General features: G+C 36.7%; 1 protein-coding gene across 1 annotated transcript; it reads left to right on the forward strand.

Moving 5' to 3' along the window:
• The first annotated feature begins 12 nt into the window (after positions 1-12).
• On the forward strand, positions 13-5,717 carry LOC139141163 (translational activator of cytochrome c oxidase 1-like). The gene is made up of 5 exons (XM_070710776.1): positions 13-558; positions 1,428-1,537; positions 2,110-2,249; positions 3,019-3,202; positions 4,261-5,717. The coding sequence occupies exons 1-5, from the start codon at positions 207-209 to the stop codon at positions 4,468-4,470; spliced, it is 996 nt and encodes a 331-aa protein (XP_070566877.1). The 5' UTR covers positions 13-206; the 3' UTR covers positions 4,471-5,717.
• The last annotated feature ends 18,111 nt before the right edge of the window (positions 5,718-23,828 follow it).

Raw genomic sequence — 23,828 nt, forward strand, 5'->3', positions numbered from 1 at the left:
GAGAAACGATATAACCAACAATCGCACTTCAAAGATGTCAGCCCCCTGTAGCAAACGTCGTGCGTTTAGTTACTGGTGAAGATCATCGTGACCCGAGGGGCTTAAAAGCAACTTCTACATGGGCGTTGCATGCTTATGTTCAACATATTTATAATTAGCTCTTGATATTTCGTAGCATATTGTCATCATTGGTACCAAAGTTGACCATGGCATTTTGCCGACCGTGGCTGGTGCTATTTAACAGCAACGGAAACCTGTCCAAAATAATCTCAACAATGGCTGCACCTGTCGCGAAGCTGCATAGTTCTGGAAAACATCGACATCTGCATCTTATTTCGCCCTTGTACGCATGTACTTTGGTCAATGACGTGAGACCTCTGCCGTCTCAGACAGTGAATTACAACAGCGTGGTTGTAATGGCACCAATTCACACTGGCCAAATTAGACAGGCAGGCCACAATAAATGGTCGAAAGTGAAGCACATAAAAGGGCCAAAAGACCTCGCGCGGAGCAAGGAATTTGGTAAAATGATACAGAAAATAAAGTTTGCAGTTCAGAGTAAGTAATGTAACGCCGAGAAACAACAGGTTCACGTAATAATTGCTACCCAAGGGATTTACCATGAGTTCACAGGACTTTTGGAAGGAAATTGTCAAAAAAGGCTGAAGACGAAAATACTGAAAAAGAATATATAAATTGTCTCCTTTAAAGGGCAAACTTTCAAAAGAGAAAAAAAATCACAAAACTGAAGTCAAAAAGTGAGACTGAAAAACACTGTACGCAACATATCCATGCCCTACCTAGTTCTAAATCTCTAAAAATTTACAAATCTTTACGGGCAAAAATATTGCATAACATTCTGAATACCCCTCCTACTATGTAATGATTCATCCCTGAGGAATAGTTCTCCTAGAAATTTGTGTCCTGTAGTGCAATGAAATGTTACATAAACGGGAGTGGGCATTTTAAGACACGTACTGCTGTATGGTAAAATGTATAGCTGGAAAGAACAGAAGAGGACCTTTCAGTCATTTATCATCTGTAAGCCTTGCCACTTTAAAGTCACAACTGCTTTGCAAAGGATTCAGAATAAGCTGGAACTGTGCTCTGCTGCATTTGGAAGAGAAGTAAACCAACAAGGGTCTTTGATAGAGTATACAAATTACCAACCGTTTGCATTATTTTGGTTATATTGTTTCATATTTTGTTGTAGGATGTTGAAACTGTACTTGTGTAGCCACTAACAAATATAGAATTTTTTTTCAGTTTGATACCAATCAACAGTTTCTTTTATGCAGAAAAGGGAATTCAGAATGAGATGTTTATGTTTTATGAATCCTTCTGCATGTTCCATGTCATGCTTCATATCATTATCATGAAATCTGTTGAAGATAGATTAATTGATTAGCTGTTTTATTTAATTACAGGTGATGGCGCTGATCCTGAACTGAATTCTTCGTTAGCAAATCTAATGCAAATGGCAAGGTCTATAGGAATGCCCAAATCCACAATTGAAGGTGTAATAGCCAAAGCAGGCGTAAGTGAAAAGAATTTAATAGAACTTATCCTTTTCACATTAGCCATTCACGATACTAATAATTTTTAATTACCTGTGTTTTGTTCTCTTCCAGTTGTCACATTCAAAGGAGAAATTCTAATATCCAACAAATGGCAGCAATAAACTTCAAGGTTTTGCTCCATGATTTAGGGCAGGCATTCATACATCCGTCCAACCGTCCATCAATCAATCCAGCCATCCATAAGAAAGTGCATTTGTTTGGCTAAATCTACATTAGGTCAAGTGCAGAGCAGATGAAGAACAACTTAACTTCAACAAATTTATGCAATAAATTTTTGACCCTCTATTACCCTAAGTTTCATGCACTCACTTTCATGATGCATGTAACTGTATTTTCTTATTTATTTGCACAAAAAATATTGAATATTAATTGTATTAGTTTCTACTGCAGCATAATCCTTAGCATTTTTCATCAATTTCTAACATTTTTGAATCATGAATATTTCTTAAACTATCAACAAGAAAAAATACAGTTTTTCATCAGAAAGAGATGTTATTACAACCTCTTTTTCTGTTTTCCTTTCTTTCAGACTGGCTCTAAAGGTGTAGCATCAACATCCGTAATCTTTGAAGCAAGGGGACCTGCTGGCTCATGTCTGCTTCTAGAGGTACTCACAGACAACACAAACAGAACACGGCAGGAGTTACGGACAATACTGAGGAAGTTAGGGTAATTACCTTTGCTTGACTATATGCTAGATCAACCTATGTGCTTGTTTTTAATCAAGTCGTAACAGTTGTATACCAGCCGTAGCAAATGTTTCGACATAAAAATGCATGATTTAACATAAAATTTGTGTAGGAGCTGTGATGGAATGTTTTCCCAATAATGGAAGACAGAAGGTGATCATTTTGACATTTACTTTGGCTATTTTTTTTAAGAAGTTCCTATCATTCTGCCCATTTAGACTTAAATCAGCAGCTGTTAGAGCTCTGCTCTCATAGTCATTGTCAATGGCAAGACACACACTTTCATCGTGTAACTTCAGGTATATACAAGTACATATTATCATGTCACAATGTCATCATAAGTATCTGCATTTATCACTATACCACAGGCTTGAATAGCCCCTTGACAAACAACCATCATCTTCACTAGTGTTACCTCTATGCTGAATTGACACTCCACTGACCTAGCGGAAACACTTCGCTGTGTTGCAAGAACATTTATTTATTACATTTATTACATGTAATATATAGAATCAAAGAAATTTCATAAAAAATCTGTAATCAACTCAAAGAGTTCAGAATTTTGTGTGGTTAAAAGGCTGAGTTTTGCACTTGAAACAAATATGCATAATGAAAAATATGTCAACAGATTGCAACTTTTACAATACAATGGTAGAGAAAATATAAACATATGCACTGCATGGTAGAGAAAATATAAACATACGCACACCATGACATGTACGTTCAGGCTATGATATGTCAATTTGTAGATGCTCTCTTGGTGAGCCAGGGACAGCGATGTATGCATTTGCTCACAAGGGAGTCATCAGGGTGTCTGGTCTTAAGGAGGATGGATCAACAACTCTGCTGGATGAAGCATTAGAGGTTGCCATAGTATCGGGAGCAGAGGACGTCATGGAAACAGAAAGTGAAAACGGAGAGCAGATATTAATGGTAAGTGGCATATATTGATATTGGTTTGTAATTCTTCTAGCATGCTTCAACCACAAATCGATTACCAGGTTTCGATCATTTAACTTGTGGCAAGTTTTTCAGTATTCTGCTTCTGTATATCAACTACCATGTCTGACCCTAGTCCGTTTGTCGTGCTGAAATTTCGAGTATTCTTTTTGTCAACACAGCTTGTATGTGTGTAGTGATCATTGTTTATTGTTTACAAATGAATTCTAGTCCGGACTTGAATACAATTTTCAACAATAACAATGTACATTATACTCATATAGGTTGTGTTGATATGTTAAATACTTGGCATTAAATTACAGTTTAGGGATTCAATATAGAAAGTGTAGGGGAACCACAAAACAAAAGTTCTGAAAAAATAGCCAAAAGCTACATTGGCAGTGACAATATGTATTCAAAAACTTATCACATGCATAAGCCAAGTTTGTTATCTCTTGACAAAAATACAGGATCTATTCCCTGGTTGTTCTACGTTACAGCAATCCATGTCATCAATTTTGGTGCATTGCAACATTTTTTGGATCAATATTCGATATGCTTGTCAATGTAATCAAACAACATGGCTGAAGGACGAAAACTATTTGGGAATAATATCTAAATGTCCATTCAGAATGTAAACTTGTGAAGCATGGACTTATAGCATCTTGTTAATTTCTTGGTAGTGTTGCTTGAGTAAAGGAGGGCCAGAGGAAAAAATTAGTATCATAAATGCAACTGAAGAGAGATGCAGCTTTTAGATTTTGTTTGTCTGATCTGCACGAGGTGTATAAAAATTAACTTGACAATGCTGGATATCTATTTCTAAGGCATTTACTGGATGGGGTGTTTGGGTAGAGGAAGCACGACAACTATCTGAGGAGACGGCACGCTAATCCAGCTTTTACTCAGTGTGAAATATTTGCATAATTGCTTGTACCCAAGTGCTTCGCAAGGAATGTTATGTGTGTATCCAGCCACACAAAATCTATTGGCCTCTCTAGCCTATGATTTTTTTATTTATTTATTTTCTCTTTTTCTTTCTGCTATTGCAGTTTGTATGTGATCCAAAGGAAGTTCGAAAAGTCAGAGAAAATTTGGAGTCTGAAAACTTTGTACCAGTCTCAGTTAATCTTGAGTATCTTGCCCAAAGTTCTGTGACATTGAAGGACTCAGAACTAGAAAATGCTGCTGAGGTCATCAACCAGGTGTTAGATCACATGGATGTGGTCAAAGTGTACGATAATATTGAAAGTGAAAATTAGTTATTCTCTTCAAGAACCTGAAAAAGGTACAGACCTATGGTAGAAAATTCCAAAACCAGAAAGGAAAATAAAAAGTGCAAATATTAGCGCCCTCATGTGACAGGATTTCCTAGTTTGCTTGCAGGGATTAGGCCTTGTCTGTATTTCACAGATGTGTGGCGTAAATGGTTTAAAATTCTGCTCAGTTTAGAGCAATTGGCTTACAAGTCAGTCTGTATTGGTCAATCCTTCTGATAAGTATGCACAATAATTTGGCTTATCCCGAAAGTTCATGAAAATTTACAGGAAATTTAACAGTACTGGATAATGATGCTCATCGTCCCTGTATCTTGATTGAGTGAGTTTTGTTTGTAAGATTTACTCATAAAATATGTTCATTTCTTTGGACTCTAATTCAAAATATACAAATGTAATTATGTGATCTGAGAAAAGTTGAGGTTTTAAGTGAATATTGTGATTTTTAGTGCCTGTTTTAAAGCAAGATCACAGCATCTTCCTAACAGCTTTTATTCAGAACTGCTCAGTGTGTTTTGTACTACTGCATCCTGATACGGTCTCCTTTGTAAAGGAAAGAGATGTGTAATTAAAATATTGCACATCAAGCATGATATAGTATATTTCATTCCTCAACTCATGAACTCAGTGTCCAGAAGTATAATAATGACAATGGTGTTGAATAAACTAATAATCTACTGAAAACTGTAAGTGATAAAGCCAAGAGCAACATCAAAATATGTTTTGCAACATTGAAATACATCCCATGGGCAATAAACAAGAAATCGATTTTTCATGTCTGCTCAAACAGTGTCAGATCCTCATTCAATTGCACATAGAAAAGGTATTTCTTCTTAATAATGATAGAATTTGAAGCTCAAGTTGTTCTAGATGTCTAAGTCTTTTGATTTAAGTAATAAAATTGCAACCAGACAAAAATTATTTATTTTCATTCATCAAGCTTTCAAAATGAAAAGCGTCTTTCATGAAGCCACTGACTGTAAGTACATGGATGTGATAAGTTAAAAATTACTGTTTAGTTCTCTGTTATATCGCCCTCTATCAGAAGAATACACATCTTGGGCTTTTGTCTCCTTCATAAAAGGGAAAGTTAATCAAATCCGAAATCTATGTCATGCAAAAGAAAGTGCTTTTACATTTCATGACATGATGAAATATGTATTTAGTACCTCTACACTACTTAGTATGTTGACAGGATTTTATAACAAATAAATAAAGTGATTTCACAAATACATAGTTGTCATTTTTGCCTTCAATGATAAAGTAGTATTCCATCTTGTCAAATGATCAGTTATTTGTGACATGATATTATCCTGCTCAACGTGGAAAAGTCAAATTACATGATATTTAGAGATTTGCTATCATGTTGATCTATGTTGTCTTCAAATCTGTTTCGGACAAAAGCTGCATACAGAGTTGCTTGTAAGATTTCTTCAGCAATGCTAATGTCTGGAGTTTCTGAAAAATAGAAATGTATAAAAGAATGTTTCATTTGGTTGTATCCTTGATTTGATACACGAAAATAGCACAGACAAGTATAAAAAACACCCCTAAACAAAACAACCAAATGAGCCAAACAGAGATAAAACCAAAAAAGGTTCAGCGTGCTACAGAGTAACCTGTGCTACGATTATCATAAGGTGTAGACGATATATTCAGCCGTAACTTCAACATACCTTTGTTTGAAAGGGTATATAATACATTAAAGTAGAACGCACCTCGGGGAGGGGGAGGCATATATTTGGGCTTTAATTTTTTATCAATTCTCTGCTCATCTACCACTTGTGGGGGCTGATTTTAAAGCTCTTGGAGAAAAAACTTCGTTTTAGTCTTTCAAATATCCAAAATTTTATTTTCAACGATAGAGTTAACACAGGGATGGCGGCAATTTTGAATTTCAAATATCGCAAAACGTTTGGTAATTTGTTTCGATAGTTCCAAACTTCGCTCGGCGACCCCTGACTTTTATTGATGATTTGGTAAGAGAATGGTTGAAAGTTTCATTTTGGAAAATTTGAGCAAAAGTTTGTCTTTCACTTTCGAGGCCCATACTACCTTGAGAACAGAGCCCATCTCAATTATGATCGTATTTCTACATTATTTGAACAGCATGGTCAATAATAAACGTACATACCACACTGAGTGACTCCTTGAGTGTTTCCAATGTCGGCTTCTTCTCAGACTTGCGCCTGGATGAAAAGCGCCCTCTTCCAAGCTGAAACTTGTTCTGTTGACCAGATTTTACTGTACTTGTATTCACGTCATGAGGGTTAAGACAAAGCGAGATTATCTGCAAAACGAAATGTATTCCAGTGAGGGTTATGGTACATTGAGATTATCTGCCAGTTGTTGAAGTTATACGAAGCTAGACGAAGTATAATCTGGTAATGACTATGGAGCCTTCACTTCTTACGGGTGAGCGTTGAATTTTACAAAATTGTTATGGAGGGGTTCAAATTTTACAGTAGACACTTTTAGTGGGGGTTATATTTCATAAACATTTGAAATGTGGGAACGATACAAATATGGTTCTATCAGCAACAGTGCTGGTTTTAATGGTAAATAAACAACAATCTTGAAGCATAATGGAGACAGTAAATACTGGCATCTTGTGCCACTATAACGCTTCTGGCCCGACAAGGGGTAAATAGCCCACAATCTTCAAAAATCATAACATAAATATACTGAATATTTTAGAATTATTTGGGGAGTAGAACGAAAAATTCTGAAAATAGCCAAAAATTACAGATAGTGTCCATAGTGAAAAGTTTTGTGGTTTTGCTGTTAAATTCCACGCCACATCTTGATGTCACATCATGAATACATTATTTTGTTTTATTTAATAATTTTGACCGGGGTTAACATTTTTACAATTGATGACATTGGGGGCATATTTAAAAATGAATACCATAGGGAGGGTCGAATTTCAAGTTTCTTGCTTTAAATTTAAGCCCCCCTAAATAATGAAGGCTTCCCTATTCAGAACGATGATAAACAAAAACAGAAACATTTCAGTTTGTGGCGTGTGGGTTGACTAGATTTTAGGCTAGACTTCTTCTCATGCAAACAATACCTAGTAAACTTGTTTATCGATAAGATTGCAATGATGCAGTCAGTATATAATGTAATGTAATGTAATATAATGTAATGTAATGTAAAGTAATGTAATGTAATGTAATGTAATGTAATGTAATGTAATGTAATGTAATGTAATGCAATGCAATGCAATGTAATACATGTATAATGCACTGCAGTGCAATGTAATGTAACGAAATATATGTATTCAACGTAATGTATTGTAATATAATGCAATGTAATATAAACACAATTATGGGTATCGATTTATTTACAAGTATCGATAGACAGAGTACTGTTGACACGGGTATTGAAAAGGGACACACTGACCTTAGGTACAAACGCCAGACACAATACCAGGGTATTGGCAAAAAAGATCCCCGACCCGGTAATGACGTACACAGTTGTGACCTTTGACTTCAAGAAATATTGTCCGAATGCAACGATGACGCAAACTAATGCCACGACGTAAATTGATAAGGCTATCTGCCGGCCTGCGAAAAAACAAACAAAACAAGATAATAAACCAATGAGATCAAAGAACGCATTCAAAATGTAACCTACAAATTAAACCTGACTTTTGGTTATCTTGGAAGTGTTCAACTGATTCTCCTCTCAACAGCAAACAAACAAACTAATACGTGTAAAGCAGATACCACGGAAATCTCAGTACCTTATTTAATGTTTATTAAACTAGCCAATAAAGAAAAGTTGAAATACTTGAGTCGACTTGTGTACGAAGCTGCCTACTTGTGTTGGTCTTCATGTTGTAGCCTACTTTCTCAGCGGAAATATCGACTGGTATGCTCAACTATATTAAATTTGGCGCTAAAATGATCTGACATTGATTTTAAGACATCATTTAACATGACCTGTGTCCGCAAATTATTAATCAAAAATGTTAGTTAAAGTAGCAAGTAGGACCTTCCTTCCTCAATGGTATAAATTAATTTCCTCTTTTTCCAATCCCCATATTGTTACCGAACGAGCATTTGAACGAGTTTCTTTCGAGTCTCGTCCGCAAGGGGTCTAGGTAACAACACTTTGTGACCCGATGTTCAAGGTATAGAAGACAACTTTAAAACGGTGAAAATACCGTGCTCTTACTTTCATTAAGTGCAGCAACCTGTACAGAGCGTATTGCCCAAGCCAGGAACACCCCAAGGAATAGCAGGATCCCTTTGATGACAAACAGACTTATAGTCCAGTATAGGGTATAGGCAGAATAGCAGTTGCGAGTTTGGTAAATGTAGAGAAAGTCGTGAGCATTTTCATCAGTTTGTGCCTGAGGAAAAATGGTGTGTACTTTGATATAATGCAAAACCCGGAAATTTAAGTTGTTCAAATCTCTGCACACATTTCGCTTCAGGAAACATCCAACGCTTCTCTTTCATGATAGAGAATAAAAATCAATGGGGGTGTGCCGCGAGAGCTGGGATTTAATAGCAATGAAGGCAATCTAACGGGATTAAAAATGCAGAAACTATCAGCTACTGTACCCCCTGTGTGTTAACTCTACAGGAAATACCAGCAAATCTCCGGTTTTTATCAGAAACAAGAGAGTGTAAATAATTATCAACAATTCTCAGAACAAATCCACTCGTGACAAAGTACGAACGTGTCTCCCTAGGACGCATTTCGAGCTGTTTGCAAGTTCATGGAATGGGTTTCTTCAAGTCGATCCGGTTTGAGTTGCAAAAGGAGAGAATGTTAGATTGTAAGCTGACACACAGTAATATGTTTTATAGCCTACGAACATGAACTATGAAATCACGTGGAAATAAAGAAATAGCACATTTCACTTTGGAGTAGTTTGCGCGCGCATCTTCTTTGATAAATCACTATGTCGCTTTCCGGTCGTGGGATAAATGAGATATACTGTGAAGTAGCACACACCAAGGAGATGAAAATGTTTAAACCTTTCATTTCGGTAAACCTTTGTTCCATCTTGTCAATGGAAAACCTTCGCCGATGAACAAATCCACTTGTTATTTGTACTTTTATTGTACTTTTATTGTATTTACTGTATTTGTACACATTACCATGCAGATCCAAATGTGAAATCTTTTCAGTGAGATCCATTCAGGCAACAACGCGCTTCAACTAACTTTTTTTTTATTTAGAATCTCCCGCCTTGATTTAGAATCTTTCGCCTTTATGTTTCTGTGCCTTCTACCACGTTCATTGTTAACCTATTTTGTGGCAAATGATAGATAGCTACATCAGTTCTTGTCGTTATGTTTCTAGTCGTCCCACTTCTCATTGCTGCCTTTATCCACTCGTGTTCTTAGCAGATATAAACTTCCTGTTGCTTCTGTGTGTACGTGCTACCTTGAGTCCTGTATCACGAAAAGCTTACCCGGGTTTCCAAAACGTTGACTGTGCTCGAAATAGGGTCACACAAAATCCAGCTTGTGGAAATGACGACGTCTAGGATAACCATGGAAACAACACCCAGTATAAGTCTCGAATCACCGACACGCTGAAAGGGTATACGTTCATTATGTGAGAGTGCTTCTACGAGACATCGACACGTCTGCCTAGAGCATACATGAAATGTTCATCCATGAATATGATCACATCTACCGGTATGTAATTACCTGGCATAATGTTAGAAAGACACTGGGTAGCCTTTTTAGTTTTCTGTTCTTAGCGGTCAATGACATTGTAAACCGACCTCTGAAAATATGAAATTTCACTTGGTGATATCTTTATTAAACGTTACATACGATTTCCATAAACTTTTCCATGGCGATTTTGAATATGGCGTAGACTCGATAAGTCTTCATGAATAATGCACCGAAAGCGAGAGAAAGGCCGATGGACAGAAGTATTGGACGTGCCTACAGAAGAGAAAACTTCGTTTAATATTATAACTTACAGGTGATGATTTAAAGTGTAATCTGGGTTTGACTCAGATGTGTTTTGTGAACTGTCCACTCCCTTCTTACTCCAGGTCACAATCAGCTGTAACATGATCCCTGTAGATTTCCTTCATCCAACCAGGCCCTCCTCTGTACACGGCACACAGCCTCAATCAGACTTTTTTTCTGTCACCTTTTAATCGTTCAGTTCTCATTGTTTACCGTTCGCAAACTGTCGTCAATTCCACCTCCACTTATAACTTCGCTTTTCTCTCCCTCTGCCCTAAAGCCAGAGAGTAATTGATTTGTTCATCATGCTAAAGGAAATTTTATTTTTAATGAACAGATGTCGCTCACAGTAGAGGAAAGCGAAAAATGCGAAGACACGAGACATCACGGTAACGATCTTTGCAATGATGCAACAGATATTGAAAAGGGATATGTTCTTACGTGACATTGGATGGAAAACTGTAGCGATGACATGCTAGATGTGTCAACTCCATAGAGGATGATTAAGACGTAGAGCAAAATGCAGCCGACGAGAATGAAGTTGTTCAAAAACGGACTTGAGATCTTGATAACTCTGATGAATGGGGTGCACAAAAGGAAAATGGCGTGTAATTAGGCTACTTGGCTTCTGAAGTGGTTGCCATTAAACATGGCAAGACATAATGGTATCTCTCCACATTAGAGTACCTCGCCTATGCAATAAAAGCCCATGAGGGAGATTTTTGGCAGAAAAACAATACAATTATCTCGTGCGCACGAGACAGTATCTGGTGGGCACGAGATAGTAGCTCATCAAAAAATACAGACGGCAAAAATTCATATTTGACGAAAGCCATAATTCTAGGTTTTTATACAACATGAGCGCTTTATCTAATATTTGGGAGTTACAAACGAAACAACACGATACCCATCTCCAGTACCAATTTCTGTGTCGAAAAAATCAATATATCTCTCAAGACCACTTGCTTAGAAAATTTCCACTTTTATAATTTGTTGGAAAATGATAATTCCATGAACTACGCATGGAATTTCCGAACTTGGCTTAAGGCGTTCAATGCGTAGAGTTCTTTACTGACAAACAGGCGCAAACAATCGCACATTGTGAGACAATTGGGGGAACTTAAAGTATAAAGATGGTAACGGACAACGCGAACTTTCTAGTAATACCTCGTTTTGACTGAACAAACACTCCATGTGTCTGCGTAAATATCATTTACAGTAAGGAGGACCTACTTCTGGTTTCGAAATTTGATATTCAATACCAGGCATAGTATAGCAAACAGAATACCACAGCTAGCTAGAGTGTACATTATTAGTCGAGCAGTATAAGAAGGGAGGACAATGGATCGGATCTCCTTGACGCCGTCTGTCGGTGGTAGCTTCTCTGTGAAAAGAAAGCATAAATGCCCAGGGTAAGAGTCCGGGTATCTTTTCATCTTTTTAAAATTTTTAAAATGACAATTTTGGGTTCTGAAATAAGACAACTCTGCGAGTTATTCGATACTTATTTGGAGTCTGTGATTTACTGGTGATATGTTTTACCGAATTCAGTGACCGTCATGAAACGTCTTACTCATGTTGTCCTATGAAATTGGAAACCATTGACATATAAGCTGTGCTGCGGTTTTCACTTGGCTGCTGAATTCAGTAAGAGGAAAGGCTTCTGAATTCAGGAAATTTTAAAGAAAAACGGGACTTCAAAGGGGCATGATCGTAGGTGCTACATTTGTCGTACGATTTATCTCAGTTGAACTGCACGCATACAGAAGTTTGGCCCGTCTCTCGATAAACAGTTTCGTCATCTCCCGGTGACTACCAAAATATATTCTTGAACTTTTAGAAAGTTGGTTTCAATTCAGACTAACATTTACCTTGCCACTGAATAGCTGTGTCATTACTCCATCTGAATTCGTCATGCCCGACATCGTAAACACCCACTTGAACCAATTTTTCATCTGAAAATTCAAAGATATACGTGGTTTGCACGCATCAATGATTCACAAAAAACTGTTGTCGCCTTTGCCATCAAGAGTCAGATGAAAATCTTCGATATATCGATGTAAAATCATGGCTACGATTCCCCTCGGGGTAAAGGCGTTATCTTCTCAGATTATTTTAGTAATATCTATTTCATGTATTAAATCATCCATATTATTCTGCTGATTTGTACAGAAACTTGCTATATATCCTTTTGGCTGCCTGAAGACTTCTCTCATCTTTTATATTGACATTAAATACAAAAATGGCATAAATTTTATTACTCACAAGAAAAGAAAAGATGAAATAAATCATGTATGTGTTCTGCAGTACACGCAAGGTCCAAGGAAATGCTGGCTATACTCGTCAAAGAAGAGAGCTTCTTTATCCAAAATAAAATAAACGTTTTCCTAATGTTTGTGACAAGATGTTTTCAAAGACACAGTTTAAGTCACAACAGGGGAATATCACAGTAGCAGTGCGAATATTTACTCCATCGACATGTACACAGCGCATCAAGTCCCGTTCAGTCAGGCTTCCATCCCTCAAAGCAGCCAGACACTAAATTTGCAATTTATTCTCGACTATTTTGACAGATGCTGACTAAGACTAAAATTTACAAAGAAACTCATCATAGAAGTTGAATCCCACATGTGACTTCCTGGTTAGCGACCTCCTTTCGGCTCCATCTCTCATCATGATCCCTTTTGTCATGGGTCATTTATTTCTTGTAAAACATACCTTGCATCTGTTCGATGATTAATTCAGAGATCCTGTCACCAGTGGCTGTGAATTCTATTCTCCCCTTGAGAAAATATAAAAGAAAAATGGCATCACTCGGTTTCACTGACCGTCATCTCAGAAATGTTCGTGGAGAATCAAGTGTTACTAATGAACTTGTCTTGTGCCATTCATGTGACTAAATTACTCAACCTATCAGCCAAAAGTGCGCTTCGCTCTATCTGTCACTGAACACCTATTGCACTCTGTCTCTGTCTCTCTCTCTGTCTCTCTCTCTCTGTCTCTCTGTCTCTGTCTCTGTCTCTCTGTCTCTGTCTCTTTCTCTCTCTCTCTCAATATAACACAAATTACTTCAAGTACAAAGTAATTTATGTTATTATTTATAACGCTCTGCTTTAGCATCGAGCACTTAAATTTCCCACGAGGACATCTCTATACTTCGATCTATATATATATATATATATATATATATATGACATAAGAAAATTTAAAGTTAGATCTGTTTGAAGATTGCAAGATGCATGAAACATAATTGATATATATATATATATATATATATTATTACCTTGTACTTGAAGTATATATATATATATATATATATATATATATATATATATATATATATATATATATATATATATATATATATATATATATATATTATTACTTTGTACTTGAAGTAATTTTTGTTATTGTTTATAACGCACTGATTTTGGTACCGAGCACTGTAATTTCCCACGAGAACATCTGCATATTACTTGTGTGTGTGGCTTACGACAGATAATATTAGACTTAAAGAAGAATGCAGACAGACATAGTCCTCAGGCACTTAGATTTCACAATGACTACTGTATTTCTGTAAGAGCATACACACTGACAGATAACGACTTTACTCACAGTGACACCGTCCAAATGTAGATGTTGCACTGAATCTTTCACATAATGTGCCATTTCAGCATCCTGGTAGGTAAACTCGAGCAACTGTCGAGGTGGGTCTAGCCGTGAAAGCAATGCCTCGGCATTGTCAAGTGCGATGGCGAGACTCACTATGGTATCATAAACGAATCCTGCATAGTACGACTTTGATTGCAGTTGCTCATATACCTCTAAATCTTCCTGACTCGGTGTCTGGAACGGAAGTTATCCGAGTAAGCCGTCGGTGATCACATTGATGTATCATTTGAAAATTTAGTTTTGGAGTGATTCAAACTGCACCATTGCAATGTAACTGCGTGCTGACGAAAATAGACACTGAAACAGACTCACAAATATGTACATCTCAGAAGATGCAACAGTACGTTTAACTACTGCCGATCTTAAGTTTTCTACCTATACTAGAGCTCCATTTAATGTGTATGGGCCTTATCAGCACATTTACTCTAAATAGAAGAAAAGATTTGCGTATAGAAATTGTCTCGCTACAAAAAACCCATTTACCTGTTTTGTAGGGCAAAATGGAATACACTACAAATTGTGTTATACTACAAAACTTGTAGGCCTACCCGCCGGTTGGTGGTGCAGCTTAAGGTTGCTGTAAAGGCTTTAAGTCCCAGTAACAAAAAATGCATTCCCATCGGTAACAATATACTGAGATACCAAATCCATCATAGCAACCAAATTACCTTCATTTTGGAGGAATTGAAAGAATTTTCGCGATTGCCGATTTCTTCTCCATTTTTTCTCCGAAATGCATTGGCAGCTGGAAGCGTATATCATTCTACCTGTATCATTTTTTTCTTCTGACAAAAAGTGTTTTCATGATGGTTATGGTAGGCTCTGTCAGTTTCATATTGTTATCGCTGAATTTGTTGCCGATGTGAAAAAAAAGTCTTAGTGTTTTTAACTCACCACGCCATGATAATTAACTTGATTAAAGTCTTGCGTGTATGGCAGTACTTTAATACTGAGATAACCGTTGACAGCATGTTTCATATCAGTAATGCTACACGATACGTCGCCGCTACGTATAAACCATTCATCATTTAACCAGCCCAGCATCATCCACACGTATTTCTTTCCATATAGGTTTGCTTTATAAGCCTAGAGAGTAAACATGCTTTTTAAAAAGTTTTTTTCCTATTCCATGTATGTAACTGTTCCACCTGTAATGATTTACTTTCCGTTGTCACATGCACATGACCTAATAATATGGAGAAATATTTGAACTTGAATGGATGTGGTCACGTGAATTAATATGATTTGTCTTTGCTTATTTGTGACTTGCTTACACTAAAATCCTTTTGTCATCAAAGACAGCGTAATACAATTTTGGCATATTGTATGCCGTATGACAAAATAAGCTCATTCACAGTTTATAATATTCAAAAATAAAAGAAGACCGGCAAATTCAACACGATGCCTTGTCAGATGAAAATGCCCTAAACACGACATAATATCCATTTAGTGGAAGAACATTACTTCACGCCATTATCTGACATAAAAAATCATTATCTGACATATGAAATCATTATCTGACATATGAAGTCATTACCTGACATATGAAGTCATTATCTGACATATGAAATCATTACCTAACATATGAAGTCATTACATGACATATGAAATCATTATCTGACATATGAAATCATTATCTGACATATGAAATCATTAATATGATGTCATTACCTGACATATGGTTTGTCTTGTCGTTTCCGGATATGCTAATAAAATGATAATGCGGGCATTATGGCTCTGAAACGTATAATGGAAAAAAAGATTCTCACTGTAGCGAAACGTACAAACGTTACAGCTTCGCACAGACACGTAGTGTGATCAATGACTGTCACACTCTTTGCATCACAGATGACAATATTATGTCCAACTTTCCTAGAAAACAAAAATTATTGACTAAGAAACAATGTGCGGTTTTCTTTGAGTAAATAGGTAATACAGGGGTCTTATCGAGAATCTCGAGAGACTAAGAATTCAGTAGAGATTTTTTCCAGATGTGAAATAAGTAAAGCTTTGTATGACATAGGTGTGTCTATATTATGTTCATTGCACACAATGTTAATTTCTTTTTCTGCAGTCTTGGCAGCCATATATGTCGGCTGTACCGGATGACACGAAATAACTTTTGAAACATCAGCAAAAGGTGTTTTAAATGTCCAAGGTCTTCAGATGAACACTATTTGGTTATACCCAAGTGCGGAGTATACAGCTATATTTTACCTTCAAACTTTTTATCTGGTTCGTGGGTTCAAATTCAGTTTGCACGTGTTCTACAGTCAAGACATCATATCCGCCATGTTCTTCAAACAAAGACACTAATTCTTTCATAAGCTGTCCGAAGAGAAAGGTTATTAATACGAGTTTTATTCATTTCAAAATGCGATTACAAAGTTCGGTATTATGAAATAAAGTTGCCATCGTTTACGATATGCAATGTACATATGAATGTCGAAATGTGAACCTGTTTGAATCTGCAATTTTCACTGACTTTCACTTCCTGTGCAATGTTTTCCGTGTATTTTTTCACTTATCCAGGCAAGTTTACCGCCTTGACTTTCCTTAAAATGTGAAGATTTGCTAAGAAAATGAAATGATTGTAAGCAATAATGGAAATTTTCCTGGTGAATTGGAAGTAAACGTGATACAGCCACTGTATCTCATAGATAGTGCTAATCGTGTGCCAGTGGCTATAATTTTTGATGATTTGCTTTTACTATATAGTTTTGGTTTTATTAATCTTAATTCAAAGATGTTCTGTCCACCAAAGTACATTAAAATACCAGTATTTAGCTTATGCACACAGCGTCAATACAAGTAGAATGCACCGTTACATCACCTTGCCTTCAAGAGGTGAGAAGACGACGGAAATAAAAACGAGAAATTTGGAGAGCAAAACTATACGCCAGGGTTATCAAGTATTGAACATTGAAGTCTTCTAAATAATTTCGGGATTGTTTTGCTCACCAGAGAAAATATCTCGATATCTTCGTACACGATTGCCACTCTTTTCCACTGAAAATAACGCAACAGAGCCTCCCAACCTGGAACCAAAATCGTGTCGCTTGGATAGAATCTCAGAAACAGGGGATATCGATTTTTGTCCGAGAGACCAGGGGACGAGGCAAGACCTGAAACCTGTCAAGGAGTGAAAAAGAATACCAGGCTTAAAGAAACCAAACTGTATATGAATAAAACCATGCATTTCCGAGATTGTGTGTAGCTCCTCTTGAAAACGCGCAGAAAAGTGGACGAGGTCTTTTTTCATTTCTGGGAACTTCGAACCACGAAAAATGCAAAAAATTTGGCCATTTTTTATCCCATTTGCAGACATCAGAAAATGAGAGTTGCTCAATCATTCTACCATCAAAGCGTAGATATTATTATTCATTCAATTATTCATGAAAAGCGTATTAATAATTGACATTTAAGTATCAAAACTCAGATATATTGATTCATTGTCAATCGAGGATATTCATGAAATCGAATCGCGCACCATGCATTCGAATGGGTTGTGATTGCCAATTGAACCAGCGCACTCTTTCTTGGCGATACTTCATTCAGAATCAACATCACACACGCACAAAACAATTCAATGTTTTTTCCAGAAATTCCACCCGTTTACTTCTTCTGTTGACTCATTAATCAATAGTGAGCAACCCGTTAGAAATTAGATCGCATGCATCAAATTTTTATCCTAGAAAAAATGAATAGTTGAAAATTTGGGCGTAAAAAAACTTAAATTTGAAAACATATTAACACCAAACCCTATCAATTTAAGAGATTTATCCCCAGAATAAAAATAAGCATTTTGCGAAGTCGACACTGTTAAAAAACTAAAATGCAGGGAGATTAACATTAAAGCGAAATCAACGTAGACTATGGCAACGATCTATATAACTGTCCTTTGAGTTTTTGATGTAACCCAAATACACGGCTTACGGGCGGCTCAAAGATCACCGCATCTAATCTTGGAAAGCATTGACAGAAGTCTGCAAAAACCTCTTGACTTACGGACGAACAAGTCACCGGCATTTGAAGCATCCTACTCTATATACCTGATTATTCTATCGATATTAAATGACATCTGTTATTCTAATGACCAGAATGTTTTTTTCAGTGTAGACAGGATTAAAAGATCTAGAAATAGAACTAATTGTATGCATAGGCCTCTGTTTTTTAAGTTTTGTATGATACTTAGCTATAGGAACTGGTCAGTTTTCGGCATGGGGGAGGGAGGGTGGTGGATTATGTTTTGCCGACGTCAAAAGTGGCTTCCACCCCAATTCCAACGTTTGGAAACACGGTGCCCCCCCTACAAAGGTAAGACAAAGTGAAGGTAAAACAAAGTGAAATACAATATATGTATGTATATATATATATATATATATATATATATAAATATATATATATATTATATATATATATATATATATATATATATATATATATATATATATATATATATATATAGTTTGTGTATTTTAAACATTCAGTCATCCTGTGTTTTAATGAAATTGTTGTCATGTCAATTGTAAGATAGGAACTTTAAACTGTCAATTTTAAAGTTTGAATACAGTATTTTGAATGAACAGGGAATGTATTTCACAGTTTCTATGCATAACCAGATGTCCAGAACTGTTGTGCATAAATTGATGTCAATCATTAATATCAAAGAGAAAACAGCAATAAATCAAAAACTTTGATGGATGTTTAGACATGCCAGTCATCCAATTACATCTTCTGAGAAGCCATAGAGAGTTATTTCTATAAGTTGTGGCCAAATCTGATGTGCGCAGTATCTTGTAACGTTGAAACCGTAAAGGCACAGCTAATAATGACAAAACTGCCTTTTATTAACTACCATTTCAGTCATAAAAAACACCTTTTTGCTGAAAACCTGTGACACAAAGTTTATATGTCTATGTATCAAACCTATTGTGAAATATTAGGGCATGTTGCTTTTGTATACTGAGACAGAGAAAACAAAAAAGAATCATGAATTTGTCATGCTTTTCATATGAACTGCAGATGTCATGATTAGTACACTTTTCAAAACAAACTTTCAATTTGCAAACATCCAGATATCTCTAATATATCTTCGCGCTCAAAGGCTGGGACGAAAACGGTGACTGAATCATACAATTTGTGGTGCGTATGATGCTTTGCAAAGGCAAAACAAAGTTCAAATATGCAAACATCCAGATATCGCTGATGTATATGTTTGATGTTTTAAAGCTACGCGCCCGCAGGGCACGTCGAAAAATGCAACTGAATGATGAAATTTAAGGCGATGTATTTAGTAGACATTGTTCTCCTCCCCGACCATATCGTGTCCAACAATACACAGTCAAAGAAATACTTTAAAATTGAACTTACCTGTATAAGGTTGTAGTGGGAAGCGACTTCACATACAGGCTGTGCTACCATGGATATTGTTGAGACAACCAGCATATGGAACTGAGGTTTCTCGTAGATGAAGTCATAAAGAATGCCGAGGGCATCGGCGGTCATCTTATTCTGTTACGAACAGATACAGATGAGTGTGAATAGACAGTGAGATGCTGCTGACTAGAAAATGTTACAATCACACATTCTCATTTACTTTTGTTGTTGTTGTTGTTGTTGTTGTTGTTGTTGTTGTTGTATCACTGTGATTCTAGCTATAGGCTCATGGTAAAAGGTTACGATTTTGATTTGAATAAAATGATTAGTGCCATTATAGATTAGTAGGATTTCGTTTGATACTAGTACTGGCCATTGAAAACCTCTATACACAGACGGAGTGTGTGTCCTAAATACATTTTCCAATCCGTCGTATTTATTTCAAGGTTTCAGTTATACACGCACGTGTCCGCAGAATAAACCCACCACTCTTGAAAAGAGCACAGTGGAATAGGTCACAAAATCATTTACCAGAACCTTTCGCAGATTAAAAAAGTCCAGGCTTGTAGCCTTCAATGCTGCAAGGCCCATTTCACAGATGCCTTTTTGTGAAATGAGGGTCGCGATAATATGAACATACGGTATCGATTTACTATGCTATAAAATAAATTTTCTAAATAGAATCAGCCGAGAGGCAAGTCTATCAGAATATTTTGTGCTGATACCATTTTATTCAGATATGCCAAAGAAACGATGGGTTTATCAAGACCACGAAAGAAACACTTATTCCGTTAACTCCAGCATTGACTAACCATCAGAAAGGATGATTCATTTTCATCAGAGCGATTGAAAGATGAATCATAACACTGTTCTGATTACTTCCCTGAAACAATCGTCATGTTTCCGACCAATAACAAAATTATCCTGTCAAAACAACCACGTCTTCACAAGGAAAGTCGCAAATTTCCTATCGGGTATAGTTGACATTTTTATTTCGCGCAAAATTTGAAGAGGACTATATCGAATGTCTCACGTTTATATTCTCCAGATTATTTCGTGCAATGTCTCTCGTGAGAAATTTATAACAAGATCCGCATGTGCGCTCTTCTCTTCAGAAAACGTGAAATAAATGGCTTAGTTTTGGAGGTTTGGAAAGTGTCCTGAAGGTCTTATCTCACAGAAAAGAAGATGAAAAGAACACCATCAAGCTTTAACCCTTTCACCCCTAGTTCCCCGGTCCTGTATACAGGTCGACCTTTACCATAGAAAACAATTGATTTGGAACAAACCATGGTGGTGAAAGGGTTAAAGGGATGCAGTCGTCGGAACTGCGCTCAAATGTCGTATGGAACCCATACGACCAATGTAAACTCTGCAGCAAAGATACAATGGTGATTAATGAAAGTTAAAACGTGTCTGTCGTAATCTACATCCTATAATTTCAATGTTGCAGCTATGATGATGAGGTGTATCTAGATATCATGCACGAAATACATTGTTTGTTAACAAGAAACTTGCACAGGCGCAGTTCCGACGACTGTTTCCCTGTAAGTCGTCTTTCTTTCTCTGTTTGCCAGTATCATCTGAACTTTAACACACCCAGATTTTTTTTGATGTACACATGTATATTTTTAAAACTCTGTGCTCATTCCGTCATTAATCGTTACAAGTGACACAAAAGCCACTCCAGGAAACAAGATTTTTGAACAACACAAATTCTAGGATAAAGTTTATACGGTCATAATAGACAATTGGAACATTGTACAACAAGACGTACCACGTCAAAGCTGGTGTAGTTTGCGACCATCACTAAGTCGTATTCAGCTAGAATATCTTCATGCGAGTTGACGAACTCCAACGCACTCTTGGTCGCGTATGCCAAATTCTCGTTTCCAGATGGTGTTGGCATGGTTTGGAAAAGTCCTCCGATGCGTAAAACAGTTTTGTTGGCCACAAGTCGATCTGTGTAATAGCTTAGAGTTAGAAGGAAAAGGAACATATTCATCTTCATCTTGCTCAGATAATGTCATATTAAGAGCTCCTCTTACTGCTGAGAAGTTGTACTCGGTATGTTTTTGGCCAACACACTCAAAAAATGTTTCAAGTGTCATTTTATAACATTCTTCTCTTCGTGAGTGCCGTTTATTTATGCAAATTCACTTCAAAAGGTGACGTCGAGCTAATTGAGTATCCAATCACGGTCTCTCCAACACATTTGTGATCCAATCGAGAAGAAGATTCACAGTCACTCTTCCAAAGGGGGCGTGGCCATTTTTGCAGTGCGGCTGACGCCTTCTTAGTTGTTACGAGAATTGCTGTAAATACAGTGTTTATGATAAGTTGGAATGGGCCTTCCGCAATATATGTTTACATATTCAGACTTCAATCGAGTCGATCGTGACTGCTCGAAACTCTCTTTCGACGACGTCTGCTTCGCTAACAAATATGATACGTGTATCACCTGCCTTTAGCCTTGGGCATCGCTCAGAGACTTGATGTAATACTTTTTATAATGCCAATGAATCCTTCAAATGCATAAACAGCACGTTTGTCTAAGCTTGAGAAATTGTAAGTCGAGTTTGAGATCACGAAATGTACTAAATAGACATATACACATGCATGTCGATCGATCAGATTAAGTTCTGTAGATGGAAGTGCCAACTTGAAGGTAGTAAGATATTGGCGACGTTATCAACACAGTAATGGGTGTACACATGAGATAGACTGCAGTTTGCGCTAATTGCTCTGTGACTGCTCACCAATTTGCTAGTAAAATTATAAAATTCTAAGTTTTTAATCATGCTCAGCACCCATTGGATAAATCTTGATCTATCATTGTTCGTTGTCTAAAGAGAATAATGATATCATCAGGATTTTATTAAGTATTGCAATGTACTGCCTCCATGCATAAACCAACGTAATGTGAGATTTTATTACCGTAAAAATGCAAGTACAGTGATTTATTTTTCGTGAGTTTTAATCGCCCTGAATATAAGATATTTACTACATGGGATACTGTGAAATGTTAAATAGGGACACCATTAGTTTTTCATATGATACCTGAGTTGTTAAGATCGGCACGTTTTTGAGTAGATCTTTGCATATTAATCGTCTTTTATGTCATGCTGTTTATTATTTTCCTGATGAATATCTAACAAACGTCACTTATTAGGAGAGAGACTAAAAGAGTCTACTCGTCCTTGTTATCTGATACGGTGAAAGTAAATGCGTGACATGTATCAAGGTACTATCCGTCATCTAACAGAATTGATGGCGGGCGTAGCTGAGGGTCAATGACGCCGTTTTTTGACCAACTTTATCCTTTCATTCTCACCGCCATTTTTGTTCAACTAGACATTCAAGTCATTCAAAAGCGTAAGCTAGTCTCGTGTTACACACAGCAAAACCTTGCTTCAATTGACGTCAATACGAGACGAATGACCTAGGTAAGCCGAAAGCGTACAAATGTAGACTAAGCCATGTCTGTCGTTTCTCAGATCACGACTTCAAGTTTTATATTTTGTACACGGCGATATATGAGTAAAATAATCTGCATTCGCCTTCCGTTTATGCTAGAACCAGCCACAAAATTGAAAGACTTTCCTCAAGGAATAAAACTCAAGATTAAAAATCCGGGATCATTTGATAACAGAGACAAAAATAACATAATATTTTCCGACGTTTGAAATTCGAAATGGCCGCCATCGCTGTGTTACATCTAACATAATGGGAACAAAACATATTTTCGATTCAAAAAAGACGGTGAAAATTTTATGTGCTACAGAAACCTCAAAATGAGCCTCCGATTAGTATTGTGAAAATTAAGAGCCCGGATATCTGTCACCAAGGCGCATTCTATATTTTTGCTTATAACGATTTGAAAGATTGTAAAGTATGCATTCACTCTCCAGCTGAAATACCAGGAAATACAAATAATGAATACGACAATTGTAATTGTATCTCACACTTCCATGAGTATGTACGATACTGTATTTTCCTACTGGTCCTCTGAACACCTTCAACACATACAAGAAAACGCTGCCTTGGGACGTTCATTTTGAAAATTTGTGTAAGAATACAGTGTTTTCAATCAGGTTCGAACTCAAAACGTACGGCACCCAGTCATCTAGCGGAGAAGTCACAGACAAAACCGCTCTGCTGAATCCCCAATATGAATCCAGAGTGGTTCAATAACCGAGGTTATAGTTATTACAATTTTTCTGACTGCAACCCCTCCACACGCTGTAGAGTTTGTGAAGCACTTCGCGCTTGTTCACTCACTATCACACTTCGCACACAAACTTTATCGAAGCAATGAATACATATCTTAAACTGGGCACTGGG

Source organism: Ptychodera flava, chromosome 9 (assembly GCF_041260155.1).
Source record: "Ptychodera flava strain L36383 chromosome 9, AS_Pfla_20210202, whole genome shotgun sequence".
Taxonomy (NCBI): Eukaryota; Metazoa; Hemichordata; class Enteropneusta; family Ptychoderidae; genus Ptychodera; species Ptychodera flava.

Excerpts from the sequence above, each read along its gene's own strand:
- LOC139141163 (XM_070710776.1), top strand. The coding sequence starts at position 207 with ATGGCATTTTGCCGACCGTGGCTGGTGCTATTTAACAGCAACGGAAAC. Across the intron at positions 559-1,427 it reads AATAAAGTTTGCAGTTCAGA|GTGATGGCGCTGATCCTGAA; the intron begins GTAAGTAATGTA and ends ATTTAATTACAG. Across the intron at positions 2,250-3,018 it reads ACAATACTGAGGAAGTTAGG|ATGCTCTCTTGGTGAGCCAG; the intron begins GTAATTACCTTT and ends GTCAATTTGTAG.